At 44.6% G+C, this 19,830-nt stretch overlaps 1 protein-coding gene across 1 annotated transcript in view; it reads right to left on the reverse strand.

The window, feature by feature from the left end:
• USP10 (ubiquitin specific peptidase 10) overlaps window positions 1-15,924 on the reverse strand; it is a 72,520-nt gene extending 56,596 nt beyond the window's left edge. Inside the window, exon 1 of the mRNA XM_026494668.4 lies at window positions 15,765-15,924. Within this exon, the coding sequence (XP_026350453.1) occupies window positions 15,765-15,800 (36 nt within the window). The 5' untranslated portion in view covers window positions 15,801-15,924. The remainder of the gene's footprint in view (window positions 1-15,764) is intronic.
• Window positions 15,925-19,830: the final 3,906 nt, after the last annotated feature.

Here is a 19,830-nt window from a genome sequence, read left to right on the forward strand (position 1 = left end):
CTTTCAGTTCGGGATCCCAACCACTTAAGTGCTTAAGTACAATACTTAGAATCTAGTAAATATCTGTTGACTGTGTGTTAAGATGAAAAAACTTCAAGTTCAGCGAACTAACTGCCCAAGATCCCAGGAACAGAAGATGGGAGAGCCAGGATTAGAACCTGGGGCTTGGGGCTACCCAAAAAGAATACATGAATAGTTAAGGTAGAATAAAATTTAATTAAGACTGAAATACAATAGAATGCCATCGGACTGTGCAGGATGACTTGCCAAGAAAAAACGGCAGAGTCTTCATTCAGAGGAGTCCAGAAGGAGGAGGAACTGACAAACCTGAAAAAGGAGAGTGGGAAGAAATGGTGTTCCCGGATGGGAAGGTAATGAACTTTGCAGCCATCCTCTGAAAGTGCGTTTTCCTCCTCCCTGCTAGTGAGTGGTCCCCCAGCTCAGAAGGCTGACACACACACACTCCCAGTTCTAGATGGAGCCTGACTTGGCACACCACACCCCTTGCCCACAGTGCTTGGTTCAAGGGTGACCCAAAGGGCACAAACCCCAGGACACAGTCAAGAACTCCAGAACACACATGCACTCTCTTGTTCTGGTTGATGCGCTGTAGGCTGGACACCACCCGTGAAGCCTGCATCTGCTATGACCATGGTGTCATTTGGAGAACTAGCCTTAGGAAAATGCTGACACAACAGAAGTGAGAAGAAACCAGGTCCTCAAAGACAGCACTGGACTGACTCAGCAGACCAGCCCTGAAGCCTGGCCTCCCTCTGGGATTTCTAGTTCCATGAGCCACTATGTCCCTAGTGTATGGCGCAAGCCAGTTAGAGTCGGCCTTTCTTTTTTTACTTGTTATCAAAAGCATCCTAACTAAGATAGGAATGAAGTGAGTAATGAAGGAGATAAAAGGCCTGCTCCAAGTTCAGTGGTAGCAATCAGGGGATTCATAGAAAGTAAGATCACTCCAAAAGCCAAAACCTGGTTAATGTGAAATCTAAGCCCTCCTCATTCTGTTTCCCCACACAGAATGCCCTCCTACTTCCACTCCATTCGCCAAAATCCTCTTTCACTGTCAAGGCTACTCGTCACTCATCTCCTTCACTCTCTGAATTACTGGAGAACTTCACACGTGCACCACACAAACTCGGCACTTAACTACACATCTCACAACGTGCCCCAGCTGTTCCCGAGGCCTCAAACATGTGCTTAGTCACCCACTGCCCACACAGGGTAAGAGCACTTCAGTTACCTTCCTGAATAGTTCTAGCAGCAGCTAAAATAGTTGGCCTTCACCAAACATTAACCAGCTTATTGACAAATATTTTATGGAAAGAGCTTTCTCAATCTTTTTCAAGTATTTCACATGTATAACTTGTCTCTGATCAAATCAGTATGTAGTTTTAAAATCCAAACATTTAGGGCACATGAGTGGCTCAGGTGGTTAAACGTCTGCTCAGGTCATGATTCCAGGTGATCCCGAAGTCCTGGGATAAAGCCCTGCCTTAGGCTCTCTGCTCAGTGGCAAGTCCGCTTCTCCCTCTCCCTCCACCCCTCCCCCCTACTCATGCTCTCTATCTCTACTCTCTCTCTCTCTCAAATAATATCTTTAAAAAAAATAAATAAAATAAAAATCCAAACATTAAAAAAACTTCATGTTTTCGGGGCACCTGGCTGGACCTGTCAGTAGAGCATAAGACTTTTGATGTCAGCGTTGTGAGTTTGAGCCCCTCATTGGGTGTAGAGATTACTTAAAAATAAAATCTTAAAAAAAAAAACTTTGTTTTAAATTACCACTAATTACTTAATATTACTTAGCAAAATATATCTCCCCCTCTACCCCCAAGATAATCAATGATTTAAATTCACCTTTTGATTTACTTCAATGCTTTAGTTGTGAGAAATAAGATAATTCACAAACTGAAACAACTAAAAAATGTATCCAAAAAATGCCCATCACTGTTTTTGTTGTTGTTGTTTTTTAAAGATCTTATTTATTCGTCAGAGAGAGCACATGCAGGGGGAGCAGCAGGCAGAGGGAGAAGCAGACTTCCTGCTGAGCAAGGAGCCTGATGCGGGACTTGATCCCAGGACCCCGGGATCATGACCTGATCAGAAGGCAGATGCTTAACCAACTGAGCCACCCAGGTGTCTCCCATTACTGTTGGTAGTATGTATAAAACCACAGTACTTAAAAATAATACTAAATAACTAAGTACCACAGTACTTAAAAATAATACTGAAGAAAAAGTTTAATAATGGAGAATATTCACAATATAAGTGGGAAAAAAACACTTTACTAAACAACACACAGCATTTCACTGAAGAAGAAAATGCATTATTAAAATACATTACAATAATGCTGCCTGGCTCCCTCTGCATCCCATTTCAGCTGGTCACCCAAAGCCTCATTTACCCACCCCATCCCTTCAGTGCTCCTCAGTGGGTCAGCCGTCCCTGCCTCCAGGCTCAGCCTCCACACTCCAAACCACAGGCAGCCACCACAGCACTTTCTCTAAAATGGGAATGTGATTTTGGTCCCTAGGAAGAGCCTTCCACAGCTCTTCAGGAGAAAAGGCTCCAGCAGAGCATACAAGAACTCAGGGTTTGTCATTCACCTACCTGTCCAGACTCATCAGCAAGTTCCCCCCACAGCCTGGCGCTGCAGCTCTCTCTGTTCGCTTCCACGCTGCTGTGCACACGCGGGTCTCTTGCACCAGGGGCCTTCTCTCTGGCCTAGAGGTCTTCTCACACCAGAGAACTCAGTCACTTCCAAAGTCTCAGCTTTACCAACTATTTTCCCAACAAACCTGCAGAGTTACTCACTCTGGATTGTAGCAGTGGATTAGTCTCTCCCACACTCAACTGTGAACTTCCTCAATATATGGACTGTGCTGTATCTTTCTCCAGTTTGTTCATCAATACATACTTACTGAGCACTGTTACGTTCTAGGCCCTGGAGATGTATCAGCAAACAAAACAAAGAAATCCCTGCTCTCGTTAAACTTATGCTCATCTCTGACATACAATTAGGCTCTCTACCTGGGAAGGCTGACAGTTCTGTGGCTCTTGAATTGGGGGGATTAACGGCGTCTGCTCTGGCCTGGTCAATAAAGGATGGTTACCATGGCCCACTAACAGGGCATGGGAGAGGGGTGCTGAAAGCACTGTACTGGCATCAGCAACTGTCCTCTGATCTCAGGATTACATTTACTGAGAAACAACCCAGAAAATAAAACAAAATACCTTATTATCTGATACTGAGGTCAGTCACCTGGATTCAAGAAACTACACAACAGAGATAAAGAGAACCATGAAAAACCCTAAAAGAAGCTTAGAGGTCACCCATGCTTTTTTTTTTTTTTTTTTTTTTTTTTTTTTAAGTAAACTCTACACCCAATGTGGGGCTTGAACTCATAACCCTGAGATCAAGAATCACGTGCTCCACCACCTGAGCCAGGCAGGTGCCCCACCTCCTCATTCTTTTTTTTTTTTTTGACTGAGAGAGAGCTGCACGTGCGCGCGCGCACACACACACACGCACACACACACACACACACACACACACACAAGCAGGGGGAGCAACAAAGGGCAAGGGAGAAATGAGCCTGATGCGGCTCGATCCCAGGACCCCAGGATCACGACCTGGACCCCAAGATCACGATCTGAGCTGAAGGTAGATGCTCAACCGACTGAGCCACCCAGGCGCCCACCACCCACTCATTCTTAAGGCAGAAATTATAATCAATCTGATTACTTCATCAGCAGCCTATCCTCCTTATTCAGGTCTCGTTACTAAAAGTTATTTCTACAGAGGACCAATCTGTCCCTCATGGTTCTGCACGCTGTGGTCCTAATCTTCATTTCCAGAATGTGAAACACCAAAACAAACCCATATGCAGTCCTGAACAAACTGAATGACAACCAGGTGTTCTTTTTATTTCCTCCAACTGGTCCCTCCATCAAGTAACTTACCACTGCACACACAGCGGAGGCAAGACGCTGTGCTGACAGTGGAGGTGCTGGAGGAGAACCAGACCTCAAGAAAGCCTTCCTGGGGCACCGGGTCATTCCCAGGGTCCTTATTCTTACTTCAGAGCCTCTGCCAGGGCTCTAGTTAGACAACCATGTGTGTGGTGTTCCCCTCCACCAGGCAGGGCCCTCTCTGGGCACAGTGCCCACGCAGGGCCTGGGAGGCTGCAGGCCTCTATGAACGGCTGACTGACTCTCAGAGGAAAGATAGTGCATCTACAAAACCAAAGTCCACAGGGGCCTCAAAGCTTACTGTGCACGTTACATACATGGCATTCCTTTCCTTTTTCATAGGACAGTGAAGGACTAATTAACAAAGCTAGTTCAAATAGGTTTCCACCCAAAAAGAGATCAATGTCAAAGAAACAAAATGACAATGTACTTTACTTTCTGTCCACCTTAGAAAGAAAAGCCTATTTGTTCAACATGGGATAAGAGGTAAACTCTTTGCAAACTCAGCTGTGGTAATTCTGTGTCCAAGACTAGTCACTGCTAGGATACTGCTACAGTGTCATCGTGTGTGAAGTTCAAGTTATAGTCAGCTAAGCTTCCAGCCAAAACTGCAGAGAATGCTTTTCAGATTTGAAGAAAAAAAAAAAATAGAAAAAAGTAGCTCTCTCATATCTTTCTCATTTAACACTAGTCAATTTCAATTTTTAAATTTAGAATTTGTGTTCCTGGCACTTAATTCATCATGTACAGTTGTGGCATGGAAAACCCAAGAGTTCAATAAGAAGATGGAACCAAGAGTAATTATTTTAGGGACCTCTGGGTGGCTCAGTCGGTTGAGCATCTGACTCTTGATTTCATCTCTGGTCATAATCTTGGGGTCGTGGGATGGAGTCCCAAGTTGGGCTCCGAGCTCCACATGTAGTCTGCCTGAGATCGTCTCCCTGCCCCTCTGCCCTGCCCCCTACTCTCTCTCAATCTCTCTCCTTCTCTCTAAAATAAGTGAATAAAATCTTTCTTTAGAAAAGTAATTATTTTAGCACGTTTGTGAAGAAACGGAGGCAAGAATTTCCTAAACTGACAAATCCCTGACAGCAACAAAAAAGGGTAGCACGATTTCTGAAAACAAATTGGCTTAATACTGTACACACAACCTCAGAGAAATTTTGACTACGACCAGACTTTAGGGTGAATTAGAAAGTGCACCCCAGTTCTCTGGGACATCACATAGTCACAGTTCGAATGAGCCGTGTGGCAGTCTGGGCTGCTCCCACACCGTCCACACTGGGTCCTACCCACAACTCAGAGCATCGAGACCACAAGCAGAGTGGCTCTATAGAATGTATCTGTACTTAGGTATTTTTTTGTAACTGTGTTTTGTAACATACAAACCCCAACACAGGTGCTAGCACACAGCAGGAGCTGGACAAATGTTGCTGAAAAGTAATTAATCAAAAATCTCCATCTGGTTGGGGCGCCTGGGTAGTGCAGTCGTTAGGCGGCTGCCTTCGGCTCAGGGCGTGATCCTGGCGTTCCAGGATAGAGTCCCACATCAGGCTCCTCTGCTAGGAGCCTGCTTCTTCCTCTCCCACTCCCCCTGCTTGTGTTCCCTCTCTCGCTGGCTGAGGAAAGAAAGAAAGAAAAGAAAGAAAAGAAAGAAAAGAAAGAAAAGAAAGAAAAGAAAGAAAGAAAGAAAGAAAAGAAAGAAAGAAATAGAGAAAGAAAGAAAGAGAAAGAAAGAAAGAAAGAAAAGAAGGAAAGAAAAAGAAAGAAAGAAAGAAAGAAAGAAAGGAAGGAAAGGAAGGAAGGAAGGAAGGAAGGAAGGAAGGAAAGAAAGAAAGAAAGAAAGAAAGAAAGAAAGAAAGAAAGAAAAAGAAATTGGATAGTTGTTTCAAAAAAAAAAAAAAAACTCCATCTAGGGGTGCCTGGGTGGCTCAGTCGTTAAGCCTCTGCCTTCAGAGCGTGATCCCAGAGTCCTGGGATGGAGCCCCACATCGGGCTCCCTGCTCCACTGGGAGCCTGCTTCTCTCCCACTCCCCCTGCTTGTGTTCCCTCTCTCGCTATCTCTCTCTGTCAGATAGATAGATAGATAGATAGATAAAATCTCCATCAGAAGACCCAATGTGACAAAGGGGCAAAATTTTCAGGTTTTTCATGCCTGTTCTATTCCCACAATTCATTCCACTCAGTGCTAAAATTAGATACTATTGCCTCTCACAGCGGTACATACATGCATTTTTGTTGTTCACACCTAACCTAGAATGGATAAGTTAAATAATTTTACCCAAAATGATTTAGATTAATCCTATTTATAGTAAGTGCTCAACAGGTTAAGTGAAACAAGCCAGAACCAAAGCCATATGGAGGCTCTGAAACCTGAGCATGGCTATAACATCCAGGGGGAACTGCCTACAACCCAGATCTGGGGGCCTGCCCACGAGGAGCCCTACCCAGGAGGTCTGGCTAGCCATCAGGGTGCAAAGATTCCCGAAGGAAAAGACTATGATCAAAAGTCACAATGTAGGGGCGCCTGGGTGGCACAGCGGTTAAGCGCCTGCCTTCGGCTCAGGGCGTGATCCCGGCGTTCTGGGATCGAGCCCCACATCAGGCTCCTCTGCTATGAGCCTGCTTCTTCCTCTCCCACTCCCCCTGCTTGTGTTCCCTCTCTCGCTGGCTGTCTCTATCTCTGGCAAATAAATAAATAAAATCTTTAAAAAAAAAAAAAGTCACAATGTAAGAAATACTATCACATGAAATGATTCCAAATTTCTAACATCTACCATAAAAAGGGCTGAAGGGAAGCATTTCAAAATATTAACCTCATTAAGTCACCTCAGGATTGTGGGATACTATAGGTGACATGTATTTCTTATATTTTAATTCCTAGGATCACAACAAAGGAACAAATGCTTGTTTTTAAAGGTGCCCCCCCAAATAAAGGGAATAATGTCCCCAAGTAGCCTTCCCTAACACATCTATCCAATTATCACTGAGGACAGTCAAGAGCTATTTGCCTTGCATTAATCCGCCTCAGATGCCCCCAAAAGACTGCCCTACTTTTTTCCCCTCAAAGTTTTGGGGTTTAACATGCTTGGGGTGAAGTGAACAGAGGACATTCCCAGATCTGGAGGACAGCCAGAGGAGTGAAGCCTTTAACAGCCCATGAAGTTCTTCAACTAACCCCCTGGAAACCATCTCCGCCAGCAAGGCTAACACAAAGTGGTACTACCGCTTTTTAAAACCTGTGGTTTTATTACAAAAAAACTGTGGGTTCCCACAGACCCCCACCTGCTTACAAGATCAAAGGCAGTCTTTGGCTTGGACTCTCTCAAGGTCTTTCACCTCTCCTGACTCCTGCCCCACCACTTCACCCTAAACATCATGTCAGCCACAAACCTCTCCCGGGTCTCTAAACATGCCTCAGGTTTTGGGACCCGGTTCCTCTGCATGCACTCTCCCATAAGCCCTTGTCCTCACGCTTCTCTGCCCAAATGTCACCTTTTTAGAAGAGACATCTTCCCAGCTTCCCCTGACACTCAAGTCATTCTCTCCTCCTGTTCAATCCATCTTACACCTAAATATCTCTTGAACCATGCCACCTCTCTCCACTGCACTCTGTTTTTTTTAGGGATTTTATTTATTTCCAGAGACAATGAGAGAGTGAGAGTACAAGCAGGGGGAAAGGCAGGCAGAGGGAGAAGCAGGTTCCCCGCTGAGCAAGGAGCCGGATGCGGGTCTCGCAAGGAGCCGGATGCGGGACTCAATCCCGAGACACTGGGATCATGACCTGAGCTGAAGGCAGACGCTTAACTGACTGAGCCACCCAGGCGTCCCCACTGCACTCTCCCTAAACAAAAAGCCAGAAACTCTCCTACCTGACCCTCCGATGGCCACTGTGACCCCATTATGAGTCTATTCTGCACAGGGCCGTCAGAGAGTGAGCCCACACTGCTACATGACTCTACATGACTATGTGGCTCCACGCTGTATGAGCCCCTCCTTCCATGTTTTCCTCAGGATAAAGACATTAACATCTGAGAAAGCCGGCAAGGTTGGATAGACCCTGGTCTGCCTCTCCTCTCCAGCACTGAGCTCTGCACACACAGGCTTTGTCCAAGTTCTCTCGAGCGCTCTGAACACCCTTCAGCCACAGGGCCAGTGCACAGGCAGTCTGCGCTGTCTCACACTGTTCATCTCCCCTAAGGCACCACTGTCAGGGAAACACTTCCTTGACTTCCCCAGGCCACGCCAACACACTGTGTCCCCTTCCTTTGGGACACGCTTCTCGGCCTGGAACCACACATGCATTACTGTGATTATCTGATCAGCAACTGCGTCCCTCACCAGACAGTAAGCTCCCTGGCAGGGGGGACAATGCCTGTTTTTGCTTGTCACCCCATCCTCAGTGCCTGGTACACAGCAGCCCCTCAATAACTATTTGCTGAATGAATGAATGAAAATTCTTGACAAAGTTCTTCACACTTCCGTTACAGGAATTACCACCCGAAATCAGAATTCACCAATTAGCCTGTTTCTCTCCCCTCTGCTACTCTGTGAACTTCTTCTAAAGCACAGGAACTCTCTTCAGCTCTGTATTCCTAATGCCCAGGTGCCAAAAATTTTTGTTTGAACAATCACAAAAAATATAAAGTCCTTTATATGTGGTTCTGAATAAAAGCATCTGATAGCCTACAAATTAATTCCAAATGAAAAAGAATGCTACCCTTGGAAGACCTGATTTTGCATTTTATTTGTCAGAAGTGGCTGAATGCTGTTGTCTCTGGGGAGAGGGACCTGAGGTGGGCAATGCAAGAGTGTTTTATTTTCTGCCATCGTAGTGCTTTGATTAAAACAAAGGAGGAGGAGAAGAAAACCTGATTTTAATAGAAGACAGGGGAAAACCCAGGCTAACTACCAATTCCCCCACTATTCACTCGGGCTGGTGACCTACCTACCAATCTCTCCAACTAAGGAAAGGTTCATCCTCTCAATAACCTTCTAGTGAAGAGGGGGGACCAAGAGACAAGAATCCCAATCTGATTCAGGTCTCTTTTTACTATATAAAAACTGGATGGCATGGCTGCTATAATTGAGGGGTTGAATTCTTTAAACTACCATTTCTTTAAAAAAAAAAAGAGTGCTTGGACATTTTATTACTCAGAAATTTCTAGAGCACTTCCACAGTTTTCAGTATACTTTAACCTCCAGAATATCTGTTCCATTCCCTGACAAAAATCAGGTATAAAGAAGAAAACTTACTATGCTTGAATAGATGCCTTCAAAAATTTTAAAAACAAGATTTGCTCCAAAAGGTTCAGCTCAGTGACCGTCTGGTTAAACAGACCACACAATGGAACAACAACAAAAACACCCAGCAGAAAAAAGCATGGAAGACATATATCGCCCTTGGACTTTGTGTTTAAAAAAAATCAATACGGACGCACCCCACACAAAATTTAGTAACGAGTAACATATTAGCAACTCGTAGTAAGGTTACTACCTTTAAACAGTTTCAATTGGGGGGGGCACCTGGGTGACTCAGTAGGCTGAGCATCCAACTCTTGATTTCGGCTCAGGTCATGATCTCAGGGTCACGGGATGGAGCCCCACGTCAAACTCCGTGCTCAGCAGAGAACCTGTTTCTCCATCTACACTTCCTCTGCTCATGCATGCACACTCTCTCTCGCTCTCTCTCAAATTAATAAAATCTTTAAACATTTCAATTTTTATTTCATGCATTCACCCATTCCGTAAACTTCCACTGAGGAAGTGCTATGGCAAAGTCACCATGTGAAGCACTAAGTCTTTACCAGTCTCTTGTAGAAAAGCAGTCTGGCAAAGCAGAAAAAACAAAGAATTCAGAAGTCCAAAGACCTGCTTGCAGGACCCTAATCACACACTTAACAGCCATGGGACTTCAAGTCACAAGCTGGGTCTCACTCACTTCATTCATCTGTGAAATGGTGATGACAACAACATGCTGCACAGTGGCCATAACGATCAAACAAGCTACCGCACTTTATAAACGATGACGCTTACACCCGGCACAACATTCCTCAAATGCTGAATACTGTGACATTCAGTGTTTTATTATTAATATGTTCTTCCTTGCCCAATTATGGGATCTACACAGAAGGCCTACTTCAGGTCTCAAATAAATATACACATCTTGGCAGCCATCTAAGTGGAATTACTACTTAAAATATCAAGAGAAGTACTTTACAACACCAGGCAAGCCTCTCAAAAAACTCCAGAAAGGGGCGCCTGGGTGGCTCAGTCAGTTAAGCTTCTGCCTTCAGCCCAGGTCATGATGCCACCATCTTGGAATCTTCTTGGGATGGAACCTGCGGCAGGCTCCCTGCTCACCGGGGAGTATGCTTCTCCCTCCCCCTGCGCTCTCGCACACTCTCTTTTTCTAACTCTCAAATAAATCTAAATCTAAATCTAAAAAAAAAAACACTCCAGAATTAAATTTCGCTGTCAAATTCTCTTCCATCTCCCCTAAAGCTTCAACACAGCGAATCAAAAGAAAAAAAAAATTAAGACTTTCAGAAAGAATAGGGAGAGTAAGTACTTTAATGACGTATGAAAGTTTCTCAAGAAAGGCACTGCTTCTCTAGAGTTATAAAATGTCTAAAATAGGAGAAACTCCCCCCCCCAAAAAAAAAAAAACACCAGAAATCCTCTTAACAGTTATTAGAATACCAAATAAATTCATAAGTTAATTAGTCCTAACTGAATTTAAATGAATATAATAAAATTTAAAATGCACTCCTTATATCCAGGGCAAAGGATGTCATGTTTCTGTGAGAACAAGTAAACACTGCAGACTGTAACCAGTTACACCAAAAGGCCAATCACAATTTTCTACACACGATCATCTTAACTGTCCGTGAGCAGTTCCACTTCACAAGCCTGTACTTGCAAATGTAACTTACACAGATATTTAGCTTTTTTATTCAATTCATTTTATAACACAAGTATTTTTGACATGTACTCATAATAATGCAAAACCACCATTTTTGTGGACAGTGGGAGAACTAAGTGGAGAAAATGGTCTGGAAAGCTGTCCCCACCACCTCTAGCACAATCAACAGGTCTCATCTCAGAACAACAGCTCCAGGGGGTGCACCATTCATGGCACCCTGCCTTCCCACCCCAGCCACCAAGCTGTCTGCACACAGTACAGGAAATGAAAAAATTTTCTTTTTTCAAAGATTTATATACTTATTTTAGAGAGAGAGAGAAAGCACAAGCAGGAAAGGGAGAGAGAGAATCCTCAAGCAGACTCCACCCTGAGTGTGGAGCCCAACTCAGGGCTTGATCTCACCACCCTGAGATCTGACCTGAGCTGAAGAGTCGGACACGTAACTGACTGAGCCTCCCAGGATCCCCGAAAAAACTTTCCTCATAAAACAAGGACAAATGGGGAAAGAAAACCTGCCACCACCATATATGATAAAAAGGGAGCAAAGGAAGGGGGAGGAAGGGAAAAAGGCAACTAGATGTAAAAATCAAGTACCAAAGGTGCAAGAGTGGGGATCCCAGCCTTTCTACTAGAAGCTGCTTTCACTTGTAGTGCAGTTGTGAGACTCTTGAATCAGACAGTGTAGGCATGTCACTCAAGCCGATACCAAAACCATAAATTAAGAATTAATCTGAAGAATGACAACCAATAAAGCTGCAGACAAAGCCCAAAAGGAAGGGGTCTGAGAACCACAAGAGCAGCCAGCATCAGCACATGGACACTTGGTGGCAGGCACTGGGGGATAACACTCCATGCACAGTACCATCTAACAATTCTCCAGTAAGCCAGAAAAGGAAACTCAAACAAAATATGCTCTAATCCTCTCTGCGCTACATTATTCTCCCAGCTCTAAACTACACCTCTATCTTCTCTACTCCTCACCTACTCTATTCCCAAAAGAGGGCAACAGGAGAACCATATGTGTCAAGACAGAGGGCAGAATGGAGTCACTGGCCAACAGCTTCTGGTTTCTCAGGTCTTCTGCTGGAATGGGGTCACAGCTAAGGAGCTTTCAAATAGTCAGAAAATAGCGAGCTCACGAAAAGTCTACATTTTGAAGATCCACATCCAGGTTTATGATAGATTCTACAATGTCTGATCTTTGAAACAAATACTGTGAACATACCGCACGGGCTACCTTTATGTCACCTACACTTAATCCAGCCTGTAGTGACAAAAATGATCACAAAAAGACCTTTGGGGGAGATCACCTCAATAAACAGGCAAACTGCAATCCAAGCACATGTAAGTCTTTGGAAATGAACATCCACACTGCTGAAGTAGCACTAAAGTGACAAATGACAGTAATCCCATGGCCCAAGGCCAATAGATTCCACTGCAAACAGATTTATCTGTTTTGTGCCACTGGGATTCTTGCATGGGAGGCAGTAAATAGAAATATTAACAGTCTAATTACAAATCCAAAAGCAAGCTCTTCCTACAATTTCTCATACTTCAGTAGATCAGTAAAAAGTGTCCTCAGCAGCCACCTTTAGCAAACCACTTGAAAAACCAGATCCATTAACAGCACATACTCACACGTCTGAAATCAGTAAAAACACAAAAACGAAAAAGAATCTTGATGTAACTAATAATTCAAGTAGAGATGATACAACTTTTCTCAATTACCTGAATATTACACTCCAAACACGGCACAAAGTAAATGCGCCACTAGGTTTGTCATTAAATGATCATTAAATCTTGTAATCCTTTCCTCCTTTCAGTTCTCTATGTGAACCACTATTTAAATCACGCAGTTTCCAAATAAAAGTGCACTGGAATGTATGTCCTAACTTTTGCTCTAGAGAGGAATCTGGAATGAGGCAGGTCCGCTTCACCTTCAATGTAATTTCAGTAAACAGTGGTCCCAACAAGATGGCTCGAGAACACGAGGCCAGGGCCCTGGACACGACTCATCTGCACCGCCGCTCTGTAAACCACGGCAGCAACCATCAGCTCACAGACTTTAAATGGCATATCTAGTCTTAGGCCATGTTTCCGTATTTTGCTGTCACTACGCAAAAGAAAATCAGGATCTCCAAATACCCTGCATTTCAGATAATTTTATTTACTTCAGCTGCTCACTATGGGAGACTCCATAAAAATGTATCTTTTGAGAATTACTATTAGAGCTGTCAGTTACAAACAGATTTTCAATGACACAGTAACACTCTGCCATATGCTGTAAACGGGATCCAAGAAATTCCATAGTATAAAATGTGGGGGCCCCGCTACTGTGAGGTAATGAAAAGACTGGAGTGAGCCCGCTTCAGGGGACCAGGACAGGAGAGCTGCCGTGATACTCAAACAGGGGTAGGATGAGCTGTTAAGGGAATTTCATTACAAACAACTTCAATGACCACAAAAATCTCTTCTGGTTTAATGAAGAACTGGTCAGTTCAAACTAATTATCCCAGAGCATTTCATCAGACAACAAATATTCATAAATGAGAGATGTATTTACACTTCAACTGTAAAGTTTATCCTTTGTATTTGGTAAAATGTTGAAAGCTACTGGCATTAGAAATGTTTCCAAGTTCTGCACTGGTTCACTTCAATCCAGGGAACAGGGTTCAATCAGTAACAAGGAAATAGGATATAATCTATATAAATTTTTAAAACTGTAACCGTAACAATTCAATTTTAATATAAAACCCTTACTATTAATTTGTGGTTGTCATTCCCAATTATAAACAGGTAATACACCTAACACCCATCCTTAGCACATGGTAAGTGATCACCATTTGTTGAATGAATGAATGAATGGATGACCACTGACGCTGCAGGACCCTCAGGATGGAAGGTAACTGAATGAAAACAAATTTCTAAAAATGCTCAGCAGGCTGGGCAGGATACAATCGTGTATCAAGCAGGATACAATCATGAAAGCCTGTCACAGGATTTCATTACTTGTTTTCATTACTATTCTTTTAAAAAGAAAATTAAGAGAAATCAAACTAATCCTCTGCCACCTTCTCCATGCTAGAACTTCAAAGCATTTAAATCACTCTTAAAAATAAACCCAACAAAAGAATAAACTCAAGCCGCTAACACTTATGCTCAGCTGACTTCAGCCACTGCAATTTTCTAAAGATGTGTATAGGCAATACTGTAGTATAAAACATAAATACTAGGACAATGAACGCAAACGAAATTACAATTAAGTTTACATAGTCACTGTTAATTACCATTTCAATCAATTTGCGTTGTAATGGGTGCTTATAATAATGGACTGAATTAGGAGCGCCTGGCTGGCTAAGTCGGTGGAGCGTGCAACTCTTGATCTCGGGGTTGTGAGTTCGAGCCCCACAGTGGATGTAAAAGCTACTTACAAAAATAAAATCTTGAAAAAAAATAAATGGACTGAATTATCCCTAAACATGCTTTCTTCGTTTCCCAAAATCACTATGCATATTACATTACACGAGTCCACAATCTTGCACCTGTTCTTACTAATTTTAACGAGCTATTCACATTAATATTTAAGTTGAGAAAGCGACAAATACCAAATCTCATAAGAAAATCTTTCAATTATACATGTGTAAAAATTATTCAAATACTAAATCATACTAAATACTCACAAAAGCAGATGTACAAGTGAACAAAAAGTTAAAGGGGGAAACTTCTACTGCAAACTACAATACCAAAAATTTGACAGAATTTTAGCTTCCTGTAAGATCTCATTTTTAAAAAAAAGGTTCTCTCGTTTCAAATTTCACGACACACATTAATTACAATGGCCATTAAAATCGACTTCATTTCCAAAAAGAGCGAGAAAAACCAATAGCTTACAGAGGGTTAGTATTTACCGGGCACCAGTTTTCCCAGTAGCTACGTTGTTTCACTTTCCCATATTTAACTCCAAAGCACCCTGGGACTGTATAAAGCGCAGTAATTTCTAGGGATTAGATGTCAAAAAACCAGGGGTCTAAAGCAAACTTGAAAGAGAATACCACATGAGTAACTGTAATACCACATGAGTAATTGTAATGGAGGAGGGGGGGATCGACTCTACACGTACATCTCCCTAGAAGAGAAAGGGGAGTCCTACCCTTCTTCCCACTACGTTATTATAAACGGCCCCTAAACTTTAGATACAGCTAAGACACGGCGCGTTAGTGTCAGCCAGACTGCGATGAATTCGTGCAAAAGATGTCACTCTAATGCAAGTAAAAGTATGGTCCTAGCGACTCAATTTCCAATTCTCTTTGCAACAGTAACCTAAGACTGCCCCGCAGTGACTCGAGTCCATCAACCAGAAAAGCAGTAAGCCCCTCGCGGTCAATCAAGCTGGGGAAGAAACCTTCTGGGCAGCAGGGCACCCCCACGCCTTGGGGTCCCGCTCGGCGCGGAAGGACGAGCCAAGCGTCTGGAGGGCCCTAACACTGCGGGACCTCTCGAAGCCTCCCCCCCTGCCCGGGCTGCCTCTCCGGGGCGCCCAGGGGCCCCTCGGGACCCCCGGCTCCCCCGCAGTCCACCAGGAGGTTAACCCCTTCGCGTCCCCCGCGCCCTCCGCAGGCGGCCAGGAACCCCTCTTCGCTGCTCCCCCGCGGCGGGGCCCTAGAGCTCCGCGCGAGGCGGCTGGGGCGGCCGGGGCGCGGCGGCGGCGGGAGGCCGGGGCCTAGTCCGGGGCAGCGTGTCCCGGCGCCCTCCCCCACTCCCACACGCTCGCTCCGGGTAGGCTGCGCTCGCCCGCCCCGGCGCCGCCCGCCGCGGCTCGGGGCCGCTCCCGCCCAGAACGCGGGCCGCCGGCTACCTGCGGGTTGCGAAGGGCCATGGCGGCCTGTTTCATTGAGCCTCGGCGCTCGTCCGACTCCTCACGCTGCTTCCCCCGCCGCCGCCATCTTCTCACCCGCACATACACACTCGCATCGGCCGCCGCGCCTGCGCACAGGCCGCGCGCCGCGGGGCGCGGGGAGGCCGGGCGCGCCGGGCGCGTGCTGCGCATGCGCGGCCGACAGGTGGGCGTGCGCGGCGGGAGCCGGCCTGGTGGCCTGTGAGCCCGTGCCCCTCTGCGCCGCGGGCCGCTGGGCGGTGCACTGGGGGCTCCGGGCCCCGACTGCGTTGCTGAAAGGGGAATGGGCAGGGGACGGAGATGGTAACGCCAAAGCGCCCAGCTGGTCTGGGCTTCTCACCTGCTGGGAGGCTAGCTGGGTGCTGGGCGGGACTCGGGACCGTCCGGAGCCTGAGGTCGGCCCGGGCCTCGAGCCGCAAGGCCGGGGTCTCCCAAGTGAGCGCCGAAGGTTCCCGGAGGAACCCCCCTGTTGATGGCGATAACACTTCTGTCCATTCATTCGTTCATTCACTCTTCATTCCACAAACGTCTGCGCGCCCACTCTGTGCCACGCCTATTGCCAGGCACCGGAGAAGATTCAAATAAAACGCACGCGTAAGCGCTCAGCACTGGGGGCTGGCAAATAGCAAGCACTCAGGAAGTGCTCCCTATTACACACATACGTGCACGTATGCAGACAGATCACCTTTTGGATCACTGATCCCAGAAACAGCCCCCTACCTGACCACGCAGTTTACCATCTGGTTGGCCCCCTTTCTGGGTGTGTGACTTTGGACATGTTACTTCTCTTTCTTCAGCTTTGCTTTCCTCACCTACGAATGAGACGAATGCAATTTCTTAACTCAAGGGATTTCTGTGAGGATTATATTAGATGAATGTGAACAAATAGGCCAAGAGAGCCAGCCTTCCAAAAAAAAAAAAAAAGTAGCTACTGTGATTATTGGTTTCACTTGTTCAACAAATATACATGGAGAGCCTACTGTTGCCAGACCCCGTACTAAGCAGCAGAGATCAACAGTAAGATCCATGGCTACATTCTGTTAAGACCGAGGGCCTGGTCTTCTCAAAAATGGGACACCACGAAAAATATCACAGGGAGGGGGGGAAATTGCTCTAAAATAAAAGAGTTAAAATATAACCAAATACAATGGCTGAATCTTGATGGGATCCTGCTGTGTTTTTTAAGCGAGTAGATATCTTTTGACAATCAGAGAAATTGGAGTATGCCTTGTTATTGGTAATTGTAATGGTGTACTAATGATATTGTGCACGTGTGAGAGAATGTTCTTATTGTTAGAATATGCCTCTGAAGAATTTAGGGATGAATGTCATAATGCCTGTGAGTTCTTTTTTAATGGTTCAACAAAAAACAGTGTATAAAGACAGGCAACTAGACATAGAAAGCAAATGAGGCAAATGTGAACAATTGGATCAAAGTGGTACTATCAACTTTTCCGTACATTTGAAAAGTTATATAACAAAAAGCTGGGTTAACAATATGGTATTGTATCCATGCTACGGTTACGACAGAAAAATTATATCTGCATGTGGATAAAGACAAAGCGATATGAAAACCCAGTGTAGTCTTATGGTGGTTGATGTTCGATTTTATCATAATGGTGCTTGGACAAAAAATAAAAATCAAATAGGACCTAGTTCTAAGTTTCAAATCACTCACAGAGATATTAACACATGATTTCAGTACAAGGAGGTAGATGGTAAAGAGCAAATATCAGGGGTGCCTGGGTGGCTCAGTTGGTTAAGCGACTGCCTTCTGCTCAGATCATGATCTAGGATGGAACCCCGCATTGGGCTCCCTGCTCCCAGGGGAGCCTGCTTCTCCCTCTCCCTCTGCCTGCTTCTCCCTTTCCTTCTGTCTGCTGCTCCCCTTGCTTGTGCTCTGTCAAATAAATAAATAAAACCTTAAAAAAGAGAGAGAGAGAGAAAATATCAATAGGTATTCTGGGCCCCACAATGCTGAGCAGGCCCTGGTATTTGCAACCAGTTCAGGGGCATTGGAGGAACCCAGAGTCAACACAGGCCTGAATTAAAATCCTGACTCCTTCACTCATTGGTTGTGTGAACATCAGCAGGTTACTTAGCCTTTCTGTAAATCTTTCGTAAAAGGAGGTATGATAAGCAAAATAATGCCAGCCCCTCTTCCATCCCAAAAATGTCTACGTCCTAATCCCTGGAATCTATGAATACATGACCTCACATGACAAAAAGAACTTTGCAGATGTGATTATATTGAAGACCTTAAGATGAAGAGATCATTCTGCATTATCTGGGTGGGCCCAGGTGAGCACAACGATCCTTATAAGGGAACGAGGGAGGAGGCCAGAGAGTCAAACAATCAGACAAGGAAATGTGGCAACAGAAGCAGAGTGGGGGGAGAGAGAGATTGATCTGGAGATGCTATGCTGCTGGCTTTGAAGGTGGAGGGAAGGGCCAGGAGCCAAGGAATGCAGGCAGCCTCAGAAGCTGGAAAAGGCAAGGAAACAGATTTCCTCCTAGTTCTTCCAGAATGAGCATAGCCTTGCCCACACCTGGATTTCAGTAAATCTTCTGACCTACAAAATTGCAGAATAATCCTTTGTAAACCAGTAAGTTTGTGGTCATTTGTTACAGCAACAATAGAAAACTGACAGAGGGAAAGATACCCCCTGCTTTGCAAACGTGTTGCCAGGAGGAAATGAAGCAATGGCTCAGCACGTGGAATATGGTGCCTGGCAGTTTTTAACTACTGTTCAACAAACTTGTTATATCTAGGGAGGCTATAAGTGTTCTCTGAAGAGGTAACATTTGAGCTAAATCTTGAGGAGTATATCTTGAGAAGGGATCTGTATTTCCCCATCTAAACCAGCAGATAGGGGGCGCCTGGGTGGCACAGCGGTTAAGCGTCTGCCTTCGGCTCAGGGCGTGATCCTGGCGTTACGGGATCGAGCCCCACATCAGGCTCCTCCGCTATGAGCCTGCTTCTTCCTCTCCCATTCCCCCTGCTTGTGTTCCCTCTCTCGCTGGCTGTCTCTATCTCTGTTGAATAAATAAATAAAATATTTTTTTAAAAAATAAATAAATAAAAAATAAACCAGCAGATGGGGTGCCTGGGTGACTCAGTCAGTTAAGCGTCTGCCTTCAGGTCAGGTCACAATTTCGGGGTCCTGGGATCACGCCCAGCATTGGGCTCCCTGCTCAGTGGGGAGTCTGCCTGTCCCTCTCCCTCTGCCGCTCACCCCTGCTTGTGTGCTCTCTCTCAAATAAATAAATAAAATCTTTAAAAAGGAATAAATAAATAAATAAATAAACTGGTAGATACATAGTCTGACAAGCAGAAGTTAATTCCTGGATCCCAGAGGACAGACTATTTCTATTAGGCCTTTCCTATCTGGAAAATTCTTTTCTGGAATTCTGATAGTATAGAGGAATACCACTAGCTGTATGACCTGAGGCAAGTACCTGACCTCTCTGGTCTCAGTTTCCTCATCTGAAAAATGGGAAAAACAATACCTTGCAAAGATGTAGTGAAAATGAATATAGTAACAAGATAACATATGTAGATTTCTTGGGAAAATATCCAGCCAACAGCAAGAGCTCAGTAAACAGTGGAAACTATCATTACCCCAGACTCCTTGGAAAAGAAAGTGATGTTTGCACAGGAAGAATGAAGTGTATTTGACAGAATTTATTGCTGATAACGAAATTCAAGTTTTCAAACAAAAAATGGAATTTTGGGAAACATATCCACCATTGTGAGCTGGGTGGCTTCCCAATACTTAAAGATTTTTCTGGTGGGATTGGTGGCGATAGTAACAAATGTGATTTTTTTTTTTTAATAATGAAGAATGGAATGTTTCAGCATTTGGAAGATCTGCATACCTCAGTGAATCAATATTTCCCACATGACCCAAGTGGGGTATTATAAAATCATGCATGAGTAAAAGATCCATTCAAAGTACAAGACAGACCAATAGATTTTAATCTAACAGAGTAGAAAAAAGTTCATTAATATGATTTCGCATTCCGC

Source organism: Ursus arctos, unplaced genomic scaffold (assembly GCF_023065955.2).
Source record: "Ursus arctos isolate Adak ecotype North America unplaced genomic scaffold, UrsArc2.0 scaffold_19, whole genome shotgun sequence".
In the NCBI taxonomy this organism is placed as follows: domain Eukaryota; kingdom Metazoa; phylum Chordata; class Mammalia; order Carnivora; family Ursidae; genus Ursus; species Ursus arctos.